The sequence below is a fragment of the Carettochelys insculpta genome, chromosome 1 (genome assembly GCF_033958435.1).
Source record: "Carettochelys insculpta isolate YL-2023 chromosome 1, ASM3395843v1, whole genome shotgun sequence".
Taxonomy (NCBI): Eukaryota; Metazoa; Chordata; order Testudines; family Carettochelyidae; genus Carettochelys; species Carettochelys insculpta.
The window spans coordinates 287,886,382-287,904,025 of record NC_134137.1 but is presented as its reverse complement, the minus strand read 5'-3'; the positions used below and the strand labels follow the sequence as shown (position 1 = coordinate 287,904,025).

General features: G+C 48.4%; 1 protein-coding gene across 1 annotated transcript in view; it reads left to right on the top strand.

Moving 5' to 3' along the window:
• The window catches only part of UTP20 (UTP20 small subunit processome component), a 94,330-nt gene that overhangs the window by 62,577 nt on the left and 14,109 nt on the right, over positions 1–17,644 (top strand). The window contains exons 43-53 of the mRNA XM_075011254.1: positions 410–566; positions 1,625–1,723; positions 2,340–2,507; positions 3,322–3,488; positions 5,458–5,599; positions 5,918–6,034; positions 8,656–8,826; positions 9,414–9,542; positions 10,119–10,229; positions 14,167–14,246; positions 15,714–15,783. Coding sequence (XP_074867355.1) covers positions 410–566; positions 1,625–1,723; positions 2,340–2,507; positions 3,322–3,488; positions 5,458–5,599; positions 5,918–6,034; positions 8,656–8,826; positions 9,414–9,542; positions 10,119–10,229; positions 14,167–14,246; positions 15,714–15,783 — 1,411 coding nt within the window. The remainder of the gene's footprint in view (positions 1–409; positions 567–1,624; positions 1,724–2,339; positions 2,508–3,321; positions 3,489–5,457; positions 5,600–5,917; positions 6,035–8,655; positions 8,827–9,413; positions 9,543–10,118; positions 10,230–14,166; positions 14,247–15,713; positions 15,784–17,644) is intronic.

Sequence of the window (17,644 nt, the reverse complement as noted above, 5' to 3'; positions counted from 1 at the left end):
GTGTCTTTAGATTTTGTCCTTGACTTTTTTTTCTTGTATAGAGTCCAGCTACACATGAAAGGGGCTTGATGGTAAATCCTTAACTAGTAGTCAGAACTGCAGGGTGAAGTGCTGAGAGATGGAGGCAGCAGAGCTAGGATTAGAATCCAGACTCTTGGTCCTGCAATTGAACCATGTTTCCTTTCTGTGTAGTAGCACCATGTGAGGCTGGTACATTTAGTGTATCACATACACAAGGCCTTAAAGGCCTACATGAAAACAAGGGGGCCGCAGTGCCTGGTTTTGAGAGTGACTCAACTGTTTCTGGTGGAAAGCTGTGAGAGAAAACCCATGAAATCACCCTGGATTGCAGCCGGGGCCGTTGCCTCAGTGTTGGGTACTCTGCTGAGCTGATGATCTCTGGTTCCAGCATTCTCCTGAAAGTCTGCTCACTTCTGAGGAACCGGGCGCAGGAGATCCGAGACATCGCACGGAATACCCTCACCAAGATAATGGAGGCTTTGGGAGCACGGTATCTGCAGTACATCTTAAGAGAGATGCAGTCAACTCTTGTCCATGGCTACCAGGTAACCCCATGGTGGTTCTTCCTCCCTGTAGTTTTTTATAATTGCTGGGAGCAGACCGCAAGGGGTGATTCATTTTGCTTCATGCTGTGGAAAAATGACTTATTAATTTGTTGAACAACAAGAAGTCTTGTGGCACCTTGCAGACTGACAGATATTTTGGAGCATAAGCTTCCATGGGCCACGAAAGCTTATGCTCCAAAATATCTGTTAGTCTGTAAGATGCCACAAGACTTCTTGTTGTTCTCGAAGCTACAGACTAACACGGCTACCTCTCTCATACGTATTAATTTGTAGTATAGTCGTGGCTTCAGACCCTAACTTGGAATCAGGCTCATTTTGCTAGGCATATTCTGCACAGACACAAAGAAAGTCCTGACCTGGAAGAGTTTACCCTAGTAGGTGGGATAGTTAAAGAAAGTGGCATATTGTCTCCAATTTACAGAAGGATTAAGGGTGAGGTCCTGACCCAGCTGAACTTTTCGCACTGACCTCAGTAGGGCCAGGATTTCACCTTCAATGACTTGCCCAAGGTCACACAGTGAGTGTGTGACAGTGCTGGAAATAGAAACCCTGTCTCCTGAATCCTAGTCTAGTGCCTCATCCGCACAGTCATCCGTCCTCTCACTGTAAACTATAAAGAGAAGCTCTGCCAGCGGGGAGAGGCTGGCTTTCTGCTACTGGAGTCTAGCAGATGAAAGCCACTGGTTTGGCACAGTCTCTCTCTGAGCAGTGCTGGTCTGGCTCTGGAGGTGCTTACGTACCTTCCACTTGGCCAAGCTGGCATTTGGGGATGTGCAGAAATGGGTAAAAGAGAGAAATTTTAAAAGAAGTGACTGGTTCCTTTGGAGTGGAGTTTTGGATGAGTCGGTGAACCCTTTCCCGCCATAGGGTTGGGACAGTTCTCAGTGGTTTCCCTGCTGCGAGTTCTGGCGTGGATGGTTTGAGAGCCAGGAGAGCTCACCTGCGGGAATGCTCAAGTCTGATTCTTTCAGGAACAACCCACCGCCAAAAACTCCCAGCCTGGTGGTGGTAAATGTGTTGCTGTGTTTTGTCTCCAGGTCCATGTGCTGACTTTTACTGTGCACCTGTTACTGAAAGGCCTTACCAGCAGCCTTAACCCGGGCGATTTGGATGCCTGCCTAGACATTATGACTGAGGTAGGAATGAATTGAAATGGAAGTCCAGACACTTGTCAGGTGCCAAGGGAGAGGGCTTAGGTACAGAGATGGGTTGCAACAGGTGACACCACTGGCAACCCCAGCCTTGTGTAAGGGAGGGCCTTTGACTTCAGTATATGTTGACTGCAAGACCCTGTTCTTAGCATGAGTAAGTAACTGTGTGTGACTTGTGCTCTTTTACTACTGCCTCATGGCTATTGGTGCCGCTGTGACCTCCACAATCACCTCTTCCTCCCATGGGGCAAGTGATTGAAGGTCTGGCCTGCCATCCACGGCACATCCACAGATTCCTTCCCCTTGTCACCAGGAACTTTCCACAGAGGATGCAGAGAACACCCATGGAGTTATGTTCCACAGGAAACTGGCGTAAGGACTACCCGTCTGAGTTCCCAGTGCCCTCTTCCCCACTGCCTCACCTGATGCAATATGGTGTTTTTTGTGCCTGCAACAGGGGGAGAGGGCAGGGTCTGCTCTGAACTTGTGCAACTTTTTATTGTGGTTGCCAAGAGAATACTGTTTTCTGTGGTTACTGCAAGGCTCAAGTCCCTTTTGATTGTTCTGCTCTCATTCATTTCTCTCCATTGTATTTCAAAAGATTTTCAATCAGGAGCTGTTTGGGGATGTTGCAGAGGAAAAGGAAGTGAAGGGAATAGTCTCCAAAGTTATGGAGGCTCGCAGAAGCAAGAGTTATGATTCATATGAAATTCTTGCCCAGTACGTAGGGAAGGACCAAGTGACAAAGCTCATTCTTCCCTTGAAAGAGGTAAGCAAACCCGGTCAGAGTGCAGTGTTTCTGTAGTCTGTGCGCTTGTGCAGCCGATCCAGAGAGGCTCCAAGGCCCCCTAATTGAATAGCAGCATGCCCACAGCTAGATTTGTGTTTGTCCTGGTTGTACACATTAGCACGTCCCTCGGTGCATGTGAAACATTTATTTCACATGAGTGGGAACATGGATGGGGAGCCCTGCTCACAACACTGAATGTGCTCAAATCGGCCGTGTGAAAGAAGAATCTGAGAGTGCTCAGAGCATAATGTGGGATAACTGCACAGGTGGGATCTGGTTGTTCATTTTCCCCCACTGGAAATCCGTGGTCTCATAGAGGATAAATGAGGGATTTACTATTTATACCTATTGCAAGGGGTAGCGCTTCCCTGTTCTTCTCCCCGCCCTGTGCAAAGGAAGTAACCCCTGTGGGTGTTATCTGCCCCACCTCTCGTGTGTGATTTGCCTCCAATGACATTATTTACACCAGAGATCATAAAGGCTCCAATCCTGCAAGCAGTTCTGCCTGGCTGGAAGCCTCTGTGTTGCTAGAACCCTGCAGAAGTCACTGGGAGCCCCAGACGGGGGGGATGCCCATCCCTGCCCTTGCGGGTGCTAGAGTGCCACTGCTTTTACACCTGTGGGATTTGCAGATCAGTGTGGAGGTGGGTGGGAGGAATATGAGGAGGGTGGGCAGCAGGATTCGGCTCGTACTGGAGGCAATTTGGATTGGCCTTTCTTGTAACTTCGCGCTGCTGCCCACCCAGAACAGCTCTCCTGTGTCACAGCTTAATGTGACTGTTGTGCGGTCTAGATTTTAGAGAGTACTACGAGCCTGAAAATATCCCGCAAGGTGCATGAAACGCTGCGTCGCATCATGTCAGGGCTGATCCTAAATCCGGAAATGAGTGCGGAATCTATTCTTGTGCTCAGCCACGGCCTGGTCAGCGAAAATCTGCCACTGCTAACTGAAAAAGCCAGGTAAGTTACAGAAAATGACACGGTCCCCCTGCTAGTGACCTGTCTTGGCTGTCAGCCAGTCCTGCAATCCGGTGTCAAGAGATTTTGCCCTTGGTGTGATTCTGTGAAAGCTGGGCCAACGATAGCAGGTCCTACTAAGACTGGAGGGAGGTCTCCCATGTTTAGAAAAAATTATTTCAAACTGGAACAAGGGGCATGGAAGGGCTTCTAGGGTGATTCAAGGAATGGAGATCCTGCCTTCTGAAAGGAGACCCCAAGAGCTTGGCTTGTTGAGCCTAACCAAAAGAAAGCTGATGGGAGAGAGTACTGCTCTGTACCGATACCTAGAAGGAGGAAGAGGGGTTATTTTAAGATGAGCGCCAAGGTGGAGACAAGAACAAAGGACATAAACTGGCCATCAGTAACCTTAACTCTGAAATCAGACAAAGGTTCCTCACCATTAGAAAAGTGAAGTCCTGGCACAGCCTTCCGAAGGGAGCAGTGGGGAGGGGCAGCAACCTAACTGGCTTCATGACTGAGCGTGGTGAGTTTTATGGAGGGGATGGACAACAAGGCTGCCTACAAGGCCAAGGAGCTGATCTGCAACTGCTAGCAGCAAATCTCCAGTGGCCAGTGGTGTGACACTGGCAGGGGAGGGCTCTGAGTTACTACAGTGAATCCTTCCTGTGTATAGGGCTGGTGGGTCCAGTCCCCACACTCAGGGTCTGATTAGTTGCCATGTTTGAAGTCAAGAAGGAATTTTCCTCAGGCTGGTGGGTTTATTGCACATCCTCAGGATCTAACTAATTGCTGGTTTTGGGATCAGGAAGGAGCCACAGCTCACTTGCAGGTTTCAACTAGTGTAACTTATGGAGTCTCTGTAACATGAAGTCTAAAGCATGATTTGAAGATTTCAGTAACTCAGCCAGTGGTCGGGGTCTTCTACAGGCGTGTTTGAGGTTCTGTGGCCTGCAATGTGCAGAAGGTCAGACTAAAGGATCATGACGGTCTCTTCTGACCTTAAAGTCTGCGAGTTTCCCGAAACATATGAGGGTTTCTCCCTCATGCTTCTCTTAGCCTTAAATTTACACTTCATCCCTGGTTTGGACAAATTATATTGGCCTCTGAAAGCAAAGGCTGTCAACGTCCGAAAGTGCAAGGGTTAGGAGAGGGTAGAAACAGGACTGTTCTTAGAAGTTTGTCCTTTTATCCTGTATGCTGCTGTCCTGTTGGAACAGTGTTTGATTTTGGTGCTTCATTGCTCAAGTTTTTGTTTCAAGTTTTAGTTTTCTCAGTTTAGCTAGAAGTTTCTCAGGCCTGGTCTAGACTAGAAAGGTAAGTCAGTTGCAGATACATAATTCTAGCTATAGAAATTGTGTAGCTACAATCAACTTATCTGCACTCAACTTACCTGGCCATTCTCACTGACCTCCCTTACTCCTTGCGATAGGAGAACAGGGGTCAACTGCCAGCCCCTGATAGGTCGATTTTGCACATCTCCACGAGGCATGGGAAATCAAACCCCAGCAGGTTGATCCTGAGTGGGTCGATCTTCCAGGTAACGTACATGTGGCCTCAGATACAGGGAAGGCGAGTTGAAAAATTACAAGTGAGGTTTGGTTCTTGTGGATCAGGTTTGGAAATTGAAATAAATGCCTCTCAGATTGGGCAGTCTCTGAAGAGAAGTTTTGAATTTGCATTATGCTAACTCTGTTAGATTTTGCCTGTGTAGGAAGTTTTTATCAATAAGAAAAGTAAACATGAGAAAAACAATAGAAATGTTACATCAAGAAAAACACACTCATAAGTCCTCATCGATACAAACGTGCTCTGTGGTTTGTTCCATCAATTCTTTCACTGCCATGACCTGAATTTGCTCTGTTTGGTGTCTGTTGTCCTCAGTAGAGGCAGTGAAATTCTCTCCACTGCTCGCAGTCTTGCCAGTGGTATCAAAGACTAAAAGTACCTTTCATCTCATGGTAATTTGCAGAACAAAAGCCCCAGCTCCGCCAGATCCTCGTCTGCAACCAGAAAGCTGCCTGTTACTTCAACCAGTCCCTGCTCGAGGAGGGCAGAAAGCTCCTGTTAGCAGCAAGACTAACAAGCATATCTTGGTTGAGTCAGGACTTAGGGTAAGGGTCCCCCCGGAGGTGAAACAAGTGCTGGGTGGTCAATTGCTTTCCTTTAAAAGAAGAAATACTCGCTGTCTGGCTCTGGTACTAACGACAATCACTGATCCTTTGGTGCGGGGAGGGGGCGCACAACAGAGCTGGCTGCACAAAGTAACTTCAGTGAAGGGCTCTAGGGTGTTGCTAAGAGCATTTATTTGCCAAAGACTTAACGTGCTGTGGCATGGTTTCTACTTCGTTCTAAAGTTTGTGTTTTGGGATTTTTTTAAGCCCTTTGTTCTCTCTTTGTGATGAATGAAAAATGTGTTTTCAACACTATAGTTGCTGCACATGAGCCTCAAAAGGTCCAAAATAAATTCCTCGGAGGAGCATGTTTTAGAAATGTTGGATCCTTTTGTTCAGCTGCTTATAGATTGCCTGCAGTCCACAGATGTAAAGGTAAGGGGCTTAAGCCCAATGTATTCTTGCCTCTTCTAATCAGTTCCAGTACGGAATACAGGCTAGCCACCAATTTCAAAGACTCCCCTACATTGTCCCTGACCTACAAAACACAGTTTTCAAACCTGATTTTTTAGAGGTTAAGGTAAATAATTGGAGGCTGTGGTACCTTGGGAGGTTTGTAATCCAGGGGATGCTGAATATTTTGCCTTGGAGTTGCTGGTTTGTACATGGCCAAAGTCAGCACTGAGCTGTTTTGACCATGCAAGTACTGCTAGATGTCTGCAAAATACGGTGCTGCTCTTGATCTGGGTCTAGCAATTGTCACCATTGTCATAACTAGCTTCCTTGCTGGAAAGGCTCAGCAGAGTCAAAGGGTCGAACAGGCCGAGAGACGGCCTCTGCCCAGTTGCTCCCAAAAAAGTATTCCTTTCAGGTCAGAGACGAAGGGCAGCTGACGTTGTCTCTGCACGTCTTGTGCTGCGGCTTCTGCAGATGAGGTTGTCTGTGTTGCGGGGTGTTACTCTACTCTGGCATCTCTGCATGTGTAATTCACTTACACTGATAATAAAACAGGAAACCCAAAATTCCCACCCCCCTTCCCAGCAGACAAACTTCCTTTCACATTCCTCTCTCCACCCCGCGCCCTTTGTTCTGTTACTGTGATAGAAACTGCCCAGGAGCAGGACCTGGTCTTAAGGCTGCTACAGTTGCACTCGTCTGTCTGTAGGGCAGCCGCTCTCAGTACCGGCTTACCTGCCTTGGGAGGCAGCCTCCCACAGGTTCTTTTGTCTGCCTTGCAGCCACCCCAGTTAGCTAAACTTGGGGCTCCCAGGGTTTCCCTAACTCCTTAGCTCGACTTCTCCCCTGTCAGCCCCACATGCCCTTTTCCCTCTGTAGTGCGCAGGGGTAAATAGCGTACGTTTTAATCACGGGTATTTGTGGTAAAAGTCTTGGACAGGTCATGGGCAGTGAACAAAAATTCACAGCCCGGTGACCTGCCCGCGACTGATGCTGTGCACCTGGGTGAACCGAGGGAGTGCTGCAGGTGCCTGAGGCGGGAGGCAGAGATGCTGCTGGGGGAGGACAGCCCGGGGGCACCACGGGCAGGGCAGGGCAGGGCAGGAGGTGTTGCAGGTGTTTGTGGGGCCAGCCTGGGAACACGGCAGGTGCACAAGAGTGGGCTGCAGTGCTGGAGGCAGTGGAGGGGGCACTGCAACTGCTCGGGTGGGAGCAGCCCAAGACTTCTGGTGTTTGACAGGAGGATTTGGCAGGTCTGACAGGCTTCCTTACCCGGCTTCTTGGCAGCAGTAACATGTCCCTCCCTAAGCTCCTAGCTCCATGCTCTGCCAGTTTGGCACCTCCCATTGGCTGGGAACTGCGGCCAGTGGGAGCGGCTGGGACGGTGCCCGCAGGCTGAGGCAGCGGGTAGAGCTGGGAGTTGAAAGGGAGGATGACGTGGCTGCTTTTGGGGAACTCCAAGGTAAGCAGTACCCAGAGCCCTCAGCCCCTTCTCTGCCCCCCACCCAAATGCCTCCTGCTGCTGAGGTGGGAACGGGGTGGTGGCCTGTGACTGCTCCAGCAGCAGATGAGGCCCTGGGCCTGCCTGAGCTTCTGGAGCAGCCCTGGAGCCGGTCATGACAGCCGCCACAGAAGTCAGAGATCATAGACAGCCATGTAATCAGTGACCCCCGTGACAAAACTCGCAGCCTTAGGTATAATCTCCTGGATTCTGAGTGCCAGGGGATCAATCTGCGCTTTAACCCAGTGCTGACTGAGTAGATAGTCTGACAAAAATCAGTTGCAGTGCTTCATAACTGGCTTAATCCTGTCAAGTGCTGGGTGTGCCTGTCTCAGTAAATCCCAGCATGTCTGATGGGAACAGGCGCAGTTGGATATTTAAATTGTATTTTTTGGAAGAGGAAGAAAGCTGCAGAAGCAGAAAGGTTTCTTAGCAAAGTACCTGCACGTGGTGCTTGACAGTGGGTAGGTTCTACGTGAGGTGAGATCTCTGACGTTGTCATTTGTGTGCTGGTATATGGGGCAGACGTTGTGCTAATTGTTGCCTTCTCATCAGTCCATTAGTACCTTCTCCAAATGAGTGTTGTCTCCTAGTGACCAAAGAAACCCTTCCCTCTGCAGATTTTGATGTGCTCAGGAAGGCAGAGTTGGACCTTAGCACTCTGTTTTCACCAGAACATAAAGGCACATGAGACAGTGACTGCTGGCTCGACTAGTTTACCAACAAGCGCTGGGGCCGAGCTTTTCCTGTCACTTGTGATTTTTGGGAGATCAAAATGAGACTCGTGAACGGAGCCTGATTTTCAGAAAAAGCTGAGCAGCCGCCCTCTGAAAACCAGACCCTAAGGAGGGGCTCAAGCTAGGCAGCAAAAATCACCAACCACATCTGAAAATGGTGGCCGCAGATTGCTGTGTGCAGTATATTACCTTTCCTGTCAGGTTGACTAGCCACCTCCATTTTAAAAGGCTTTGTAGAGCTTAGCCTACATGCTAATTCAGCTCTTGATGGTCATGTGAGCCTGCTAGTAATTACAGACTGGGGGATGCTCTTTAACTGCTGCTAATCGCATGTGTTGTCATTCTTTTGCTCCCACATTCAGGTGACCACTGGTGCTCTGCAATCTTTGTTGTGGATTTTAAAGTTCCCTTTGCCTTCTATTGAAAAGAACATAGAGCAACTTACCAAGCAGCTTTTCCTCTTGCTGAAGGATTTTGCAAAGTCAGGAGCAGCCAAGGGCCAGAACTTCCATTTGGTGGTGAACTGTTTCAAAGTAAGTGGGCCCAAGTAGAAAGTTAATGTTAATTTCATGGACTGGTCCAACTGTGGCTCCCTCAATCTTGGAGTCTGTGTATGGCCGGCTGCATGGATCAGGGCAGGAAGAAATTGTCTGTGTTCACTGAAAATCTAATAAAAAGGGCTTGAGTTTTTTGTGTTAGCAAAGTGTTATGGAAGCTTGTTACCTGGACACTTTTGTTTCACTGAAACAGCTTTTTGATAGATGTCACTTCTGCTTGATCATTTTTAATTTAATTGTATTTAAAAGCCTGCACATGAAATGAGCGTAAAAGAGTGCAATTAATAGCAGTAATCTTTTGTTTGTGTAGCATCCTTCTGAGATATGTTATCTCAAAAACGCCTTACTGAATTATATTATCCAGGAGGTAGTTACAGGACAAATAACTCTAAGCAGAAGTGAGGAATGATTTTTTTCCTCAAGCTGCTCCCTATTCCACAGGCTTTTAATTCCTGTGACTAGCCCTATTAGATTCAGGGGCTGATGTTCTGTAGAATATGTTGGCGTGTATTTGATCTCCCACCTTGGTTACTCATCTTACAATATCTGATTTGAATTTGCAGTGTGTAACTATACTTGTGAGGAATACAAAGAGTCATGTAACAGAGAAACAGCTCCAGGTGCTTCTTGGCTATGCTGAAGAAGATATCTATGATTCTTCTCGTCAAGCCACCGCCTTTGGTCTTCTAAAGGTATTGTAATAGATGTGGGTTTGGTTTACAATTGGTGAATTGTATACAGGAAAGTGCTTGCTTTTTCTACATGTTAACGCACATCGGGTGGATGATTCTAGAATGCCTGTTTAAAGTGCCTTTGTTATCAAGAATGCCAGGAAGTTTTTCTGCTTGACTTTAACATTAGAAATGCAGGTTCTTTCTAGATAAGACAAATCTGCTATGATCAGAGAATTAGTAAAATGATATACTCACAAGAGTTGTTAGAGTAAAAGTAGAACAACGTGGAGTTTAAAACTATTTCTTGGAGCTGTTTTGTTAACACATTCAACTTCAATGACTCATGAACATTTTTGGATAAAAGATGCCTGTGTTTAAAGATTTGACAATTCCAGTTCCTTCAAGTGAGCTCACAATGAACATGCTCCAGGTCCTCCAGCAAAAGCAGACCTGACTTTGCAGGCTACCACCTTTAAAAAGCATTGCTCTGCCAATAACGATACTCAAAAGCAGAAGTTAAAAAAAACACCAAAATGTTTGCCCCTAGTTGCATCCGGGACTCACTCACCCTGCACTTTCACACTTTTTTTAAAGGCAATTTTATCCAGAAAGCTGATTGTTCCTGAAATCGATGCCGTCATGCAGAAGGTGGCCAAGTTTGCCATTACAGGCCAGAGCGAGCCAGTGCGTGTCCAGTGCCGGCAGGTTGGTAGAAGGCAGTTTCTTTCCTGAAGCTTTGCATGCTATTTTAATAAAACCCCATTAACGGAGTCTCTCCTATGGATGGTGCTAAGGATGGGTAACCGCTCAGCTTCTAGCCCGCAGCCCAAAACTGGCCTCATGTCCGAGGAGCTGCCAGATTAGATCTTCTGTGGTGTTCTGTCCACGCTAGATGCTTCAGAGGAACATATAACTCTAAACCAATCCCCTTCCCCTCCTCCAGAGCCAGGCACCCTCAGCTCCTTGCTATAACTCAGTCCCTCATCCCTCCTCCAGAGCCAGGCACCCCCGTGCTCTAACTCAGTGTCTTCCCCCTCCCCCAGGGCCAGGCACCCCCAGCATCCCTACCCCCTGCTCTAACTCAGTGCTGGTGACTCACCAGAGCCGCTGCTGCCACATGCTTCTCCCGTCAGGCACTGGGGCACGTGCACAGAGCCGCGGATGGCACTCCCAGCACGCAGCTCCCAGCAGGAGCCACATTTGATTGCTCAAATTGCTGTGGGTTGACCACTCCTGCTCAAGGGATAGGCCTACACAGCAAAGTTAATTCAAATAACAGCTGTTATTTTGAAATAAGTATCCTAGGCTACGTCTACACTAGCCAAAAACTTCGAATTTGCCATGCAAATGGCCATTTCGAAGTTTACTAATGAAGCACTGAAATACATATTCAGCACCTCATTAGCATGCGGGCAGCCGCGGCACTTCGAAATTGACCCGGCTCGTCCAGACGGGGCTCCTTTTCGAAAGGACGCCAGCACCTCCAAAGTCTCCTTATTCCCATCTGCTCATAGGAATAAGGGGACTTCGAAGTAGCCGGGGTCCTTTCGAAAAGGAGCCCCGTCGGGATGAGCCGCGTGGCGGCGAGCCGCGTCAATTTCGAAGTGCCGCGTCCACCCGCATGCCAGTGAGGCGCTGAATATGTATTTCAGCGCTTCATTAGTAAACTTTGACATGGCCATTTGCATGGCCATTTCAAAGTTTTTGGCTAGAGTAGACATGGCCCTAGGGTCTACACAACACAACCTTATTTTGAAACAGGTAAACCTCATTCCATGAGAAATAGCGCCTACTTCGAAATAAGCCATAGTGCACCTAATGGCTCTATTTCGAAATAGGCTCCGTGCAGACACTGTATTTTGAAATAGCTAAGTGCTATTTCAAAATGCATTTTGTGTGCCACAGTGCTATTTTGAAATGAGCTCTTCCAGAACAGCTCTTCCAGAATAACTTGTTTTGAAATAAGACTGCTGTGTAGACATGTCCTAACTCTGCTGAATCCCTTTTTGAATTTATAGTTTCTCCACCTTGATCACTCCATGCGGCAGTGAGTTCTAGACACTCATTGCATGAATGAAAAATATTTCCTTTTGTTTTTCCTACATTTAATTTTGCTGCATTCCCCACTTTTTCTTGTTTTTGCTGTATGAGATGGGGAAAGCAGAAGCATCCAACCTACCCTCTGTAAACCATTCATTATTTTATGAACTTGTCCCTTATTCATCTCCTTCCCGCACCTCTGTAGGACAAACAAGTGCCATCTCTGTTGTGTTTGTTTCCCTTCTCTGAACAACTTCTTACATTTCGGATAATAATTTGCTGTCTGATAAGGAGCAGCATCACAGCCCTGACTCAGCGTGACACTCAAATATGTACTTAATCTAAAGAACCAGAACTGTCTTAGGATGTTGTTTCTCCCATGCTTAAAGACCAGTGCCTACGTCACTGCTTTGCTCAATTAGGACCTGAGTTGTAGGAGGACAAAGGGATAAATATTGTAGTATGAGCTGAATCTGACTTTCTTTCTCCGTGCTAACTGGTTGGCTCTGCAGTACCCTGGATGGAGTCTCAGGTTGCGTTTGGAAAGGGAAGGGGTAGTATTTAAGTAGTAGAACAGAGGAATGTGGTTCCAGATTGGGAGGCTGAAAGTGGAATTTAAAAAAAAAAAAATCCTCTGTACATGAACCTTTTTGAGATCACTCGGCCCCCTGGGCATCTGAGGTCCTGACCACTTGGGAAGACTCGCCCCCCTGCCCCTCAGACCGACCCCTCGTGCTCAAAGCCCACAACCCCTGGCTCCAGCACCAGCCAGTCAGATGTGGGGTGTTTTGAAGCTCTAGCCTTGAAGCTCAGGCAGTGCGGTCGCTGCATCCCCAGCCCCCGGACTCTGGTTGGACCCCAGCACCACTATTTGGGTGGCCAGCCCTGGAGCATCAGGCAGGCAAGATGACCCAGCACTGTGTTCCAAGTCCCTGTGGAAAGCACCCTGGCCAGGACAAGGCCACACACAACTATCTGAGGAGGCCCGGCCTTCCCACTGCCAAGGGAGGAGCATCAGGACACAGCAAAGAAATTTGCCAGCTGGGAAGACCAGTTTTTGCCTTGCTGTATTTGGCTCTCAAGAAAGGAAAATGTTTTCTTATGAAAGAATTTGAAGCCAAGATGACCACTGGGACTTTTTTTTTTCCCTGCATTGTGATGACAAGTGTGACTTTAAAACATCTTCCATGTAAATTTAAGCTAGCGCTATAGTGTCTTTTTTAACTGTCAGAGTAATTAACCTTTGGAGCAGTCTTCATGGCGTGTGGTGGATCCTGTCACGTGAAGTCTTTACATCAAGAGTGGATGAGTTGCAAAAATTGCTTCTGTAGCTGGTACAGTAATCCCCCGAAATGCGCAGTTTCGAGTTGCGCTTAACTTGCATTAATGCGAGTTAACAGCAACTCAGAATCCTGCTCCCCTCGGCCCTGGCTCAGCCCCTCGGCCACACGCGGCCCCGGTTCAAACCCCACATGGCTATGGCTCCCTCCCTTCCTCTCTCCCTCCCTCATGCAGCTCCACCTCAACCCCCTGCAGGGCTGCATGGCCCCAGCTCAACTCCAGTCCCCTGCAGCCCTAACCCACCTCAGGCTTAACCCCCCCGTCACTCTCCCCTGGCCCCGACCCCCCGCCAGGCGTAACCTTCCCCACCTGCCCCCTCCCACCCCAGGATGTACCTTTCAAAAGGAGCTCCAGGTGCTCCTGCTGCTTCCCCGGCTGCAGAATGTGCATTCTGCTGGGGGAAAAAGCCACCCCCCGACTTACGCGAAATTAGCGTTATGTGAGAGTGTGTGGGAACACAACCCTCGCATAACTCGGGGGACTACTGTACAGCAGCTTCTGTGTAACATTCAAAGGCCTGTGTTAGGCGGGCGGTGAAGCTAAATGATCACAGTGGTGATCCCTTCTGGCTTGAAAAGAACTATGCATCTGTTACTATAAATGGGCAGATGTGTCATGGAGGCAGCTGATGATCTGAACATCAGAGATGTACCCAAGTGGGTTTTAGTTCAACATTTAAATTAAACGGAGGTTGTTGAGTCTGTCATTTTTAATAGACATCATAAATTGGTAAGTGCTGGCTGCATCATCATTATTGAGGCTGTCTGCACTGCAGGGTCCATAGCAGTGTACCTGTGACGACATCGCTGTGCCATCATAACCACATACTGTAGATGCACTCTGCAGCAGCAGAGGGTGGTTTGGTGGTTTCTTTTTTTTTTTTTGGTCTTCTAGAAACTCCTTCTCCCCAGGGCACAGACAGTAGCTAGGTCACTGGGAGCATATGTCCGTTGACCCACTGCCTGCACAGAGGGGGTTAGGTTGGCATAAGTGATAGTGCTCCTGTGATGTTGCTATGTCACCTAAGTTTTTATGGGACTGATCTTGCAAGGTGCTGAGTGCCTGAAACTCCATCCACATCAGTGGAAGGTGAGATGGTGTGATGCATTGCAGAATGAGCCCCTATCTTATCCATGAAAGGGAGGGCTGTGTGTGGTGTTAATGGTTTGTTGCCAACAGCTTTGCTCTCGTCATTGTTTTCACAAGTTTATCCCTGTGTTTCTTGTCATTCTCCCTTATCTGCCTGTCTGTTTTTTTTCAGATTTACCTAAAATACATTCTGGACTATCCCTTGGGTGACCAGCTGAAACCCAATTTGGAGTTTATATTTGCTCAGCTGAAGTGAGTTGTTGTGCATTTTTGAGAAGGGCTTTCTTGTGCAAGTATTGATTCCAGTGATGCCGCTCCTGAGCGTGAGGGAGGCAGGGTGGGGGCCTCGTTTTTCTGGGTGTAGAAGTAGAATATTCCCTTTGTTGGAAACAAGTTAAAGACCATTTGTGGCAAATAGGTCCTTTCACCCACCGTTCTTTCCTTAAGGTCTGGACTGGTGTTGCCTGTTGCTGTTCTACAACCAAAGTCCGGCTTTGTTTACTGTTAAGGGTCGGTCAGCTGCACTGCAGGCTTGCCTGCACGCCACCATGGTCAGCGCTGTGGCAGCGGCTTGTGGTGGGCACCACAGTGCTGTGTGCTAACTGCCTGTATGGATACTGCAAATTCAGCTGAGTGCAGCCTTGTTCAGGGGACTGCGCTAATACAGACTTACAAACGTTTTAGTTCAGCACAGCAGCATCCATACAGGGCTGTTACGCCGCATTCTGCAAACGTCGCCCTAGTCTGAACCGCAGCTCAGTGTAAACACTGCTGCAATTTTGATCTTGCTGGATTAGGAGAGGCCCAGAGTGGACAAGGGCAAGTGGATTTGCCTGACTGTTAACTAGTGACAAGGGACTAGCCCACGGCTGACGGCGCAGACCTGGGTATGGGGTAGTGCGTACACTGCACCGCTTTGGGATTAGCGCAGATGAGCCACCGTTCCTCCTCAGCTTCCTCCTTGCTGGAGGAGATCCTGATTTACTCCTGGTGCCAGGAACATATTCCAATACCTGCCAGGCTGACTCAGTGGTGTTGGCCACTAAACGAGGGGTGGGAGAGCAGCGCTGACAGACTGCCCGTTCCCATCCCTGTATGTGAGCTCTGGGAGATTTAGTAAGTGGTCACTGGGGTTGCTTACTCCCAAGTGCCCCAACTCAAGTCCCAGATAGCCCGCAGTAGGTGCCCAGGGAAGTCTTTGTCCCCTTCCCTCCCTCACATAAGTAGGTAACACATGGCATTCGAATCCCCAATGGTGTGTATTTGGTAAGATCCTACTCACCTGTCCGCTTGGGCAGTGGTCGCGTGGGCAGGTGCTCTCTTCAGGGTGCGCACCCAGTCTCTGCGGCTGCGATCTTCATCAGCGTGTCCTCTTGGGTGTGGTGAATTCTGCCAGTGGAACCCGTAATAAGACAGGCTGGCTTCTGGTACCGTTCCCCCACCGAGAAGTACCTTACTTTCCCAGTGGTGTCCTTGGGGTGCCAGAGAGGTACTTCTCTGGGGGAAATAAGGCTGGCTTTTTATTATCTCACTTCAAATGCATGAGTCTTCAGTTGAGCCAGCTGAACAACTTCTGTCTTCACTGTGGAACATACCTTGATTACCAAGAGCTGTTTGCTCAAATATCTTGGAGACACCCAAAATATTTGCAGTTTTCTGAATTTCTTTCGATTTTGGAAGATATTGACCTGCTCTATTTTGTTAATTATTTTCTTCCAGTTATGACTATGAGACAGGAAGGGAGTCTGCATTGGAGATGATTGCTTACCTCTTTGAAATGTTCCCTCAGGTAACGTGTCTGTTTCAAGCATCAAACAACCAGTGCTTTTCAATTCTCTCCAGCAGCTTGGTTTGTAGATGCGTTAGGACTGGATGCACTTGGCTGTTCACAGCCTCTCCTAGCACATAGTGATGACCGTTCTCAGAGCATTAGTGTTGGTTCCACTCTAAAAAGTGATCACTGAAATGATACCCTGGAGTTTCACACTGATTGTCTTTCAGTGGTTCCATGTCAGATTTGCTCATTGTACATGCAAAATGGTGCCTGTGCATGCACTAGAACTTGCTTAAACTGACTTGGAGATGTTTGAGGCTATGTCTACACTATATGATAAAGTCAATTTTAAGGCAGTTAGCTCAATTTTACAATGTTCATTGTAAATACCATTAGGTCGATTTTAGGGAGAGCTAAGGTTGATGATATCACACTGTTGAAAGCGACTGGGCGTAGCGTAAAGTTTGAATTTAAAAGTTTGAATTGAGGCTAGTGTGGAAATGCCATGTCTTTAAATCGACTTTATTAGTCTCCAGAGGTGTCCCGTATGTATCCCACAATTCCCCATGCTTGTCTGCTCTGGCCACTTCCATCTCCACTGCTCTCCACATGCACAGGAATTAGGTAACAGGAAGCCTGTGCATTTGAATTCAGTACCAGGACGCCCCCGGTGGGTGGGCTGTGGGGAGTCATGCTTGTATGAGAGGCTGAGAAACTTATTTATTTATTATCAGCGCGTCAGTCGCATCAACCCATGAAAAAAATAGCCCCAACACAGAGTGGTGGCTTCTTCCCTGCACAGGGTATAGCAGGAGAGGCCAAGATTATTTTTCAGCGCTGGCACCAGCTCTTTCCCCACTGTACCATGTGGCGGCTCAGCTGTGGGGGTTGTGCTTGTATGAGAGGCCCAGAAATTCTTCTCTGCAGTTCGCATTTGTACAGGGCAGCCTCCCCTCCCTACAGGTGCCATGCAGTCAGGGTCTATCCTGTGCCAAACCACATTGGCGCCTGACCCAATAAGCCCACCGCTTGTGCGCAGTGAAGGCTCCAAAGGCGGGAAAGATTTTCAAGGGCTGTCTGTTGCCGGGGGGAGGTCCCCACAGCAGCAAAGGTTTCTGGGGGCTGGCCGTCGCCGCGGGGGACATCTCTTCCCACGGCAGAGATTTCAGGGGGCTGGCTGTTGATGGGTATCAGATTACAGCTTGTGATATCCAGCACTCCCATGACAGCCCTTACAGCCAGTCGGAGGGCCAGCCCTGACAGTCAGAGGCATTTGGGGCTGGCCCTCCTCGACAGCAACCTGCTGAAGGGACCCTGTCAACTGGCCCTTCAACCACTTCCCCACCCACCGCACAACACCCCTTATAGACTGTCCGGGAGGCGGATATCGCAAGCAGTAATCTGTTCCTGCAATATTTTCAGGGAGGATGTTTCTGGTTTTCAAGGGGAGAAAAGTGGCTGGAGGCCCATTTGACATGACACAGTCACCTGGTTGATCTTAGGGCGATATGGCATTCCCCTGCCTGGAGTGCTAGTTGGCTTATCAGGTGGAAGCTGTACCATTCTGCCCAGGTGGCGGTGCTTTCAAGGGCAGAAAAGTGGCTGGAGAGCCAATTGAGATGGCGCAGACACCTGGGTGATCCTAAGGCACGGAGTTATTCTGGCACGGGGAAATTTGGTGTACTCCATGCCCACCATTGAACACGTGGGTGTAGTGAAGTGGGGAGCCAAAAATCCTTTCTAACTCAGTGCACCATAGATTGTCTTCTTTCCCCTGCCTGAGGGAGTTGGCTTTAGTTGTTAGAAAGTTGCACTTTCCTCAAGTTTACTATTCTTCTCTTTCTTCAAGCAGTAATCTGTTCCTGTAATGTTTTCA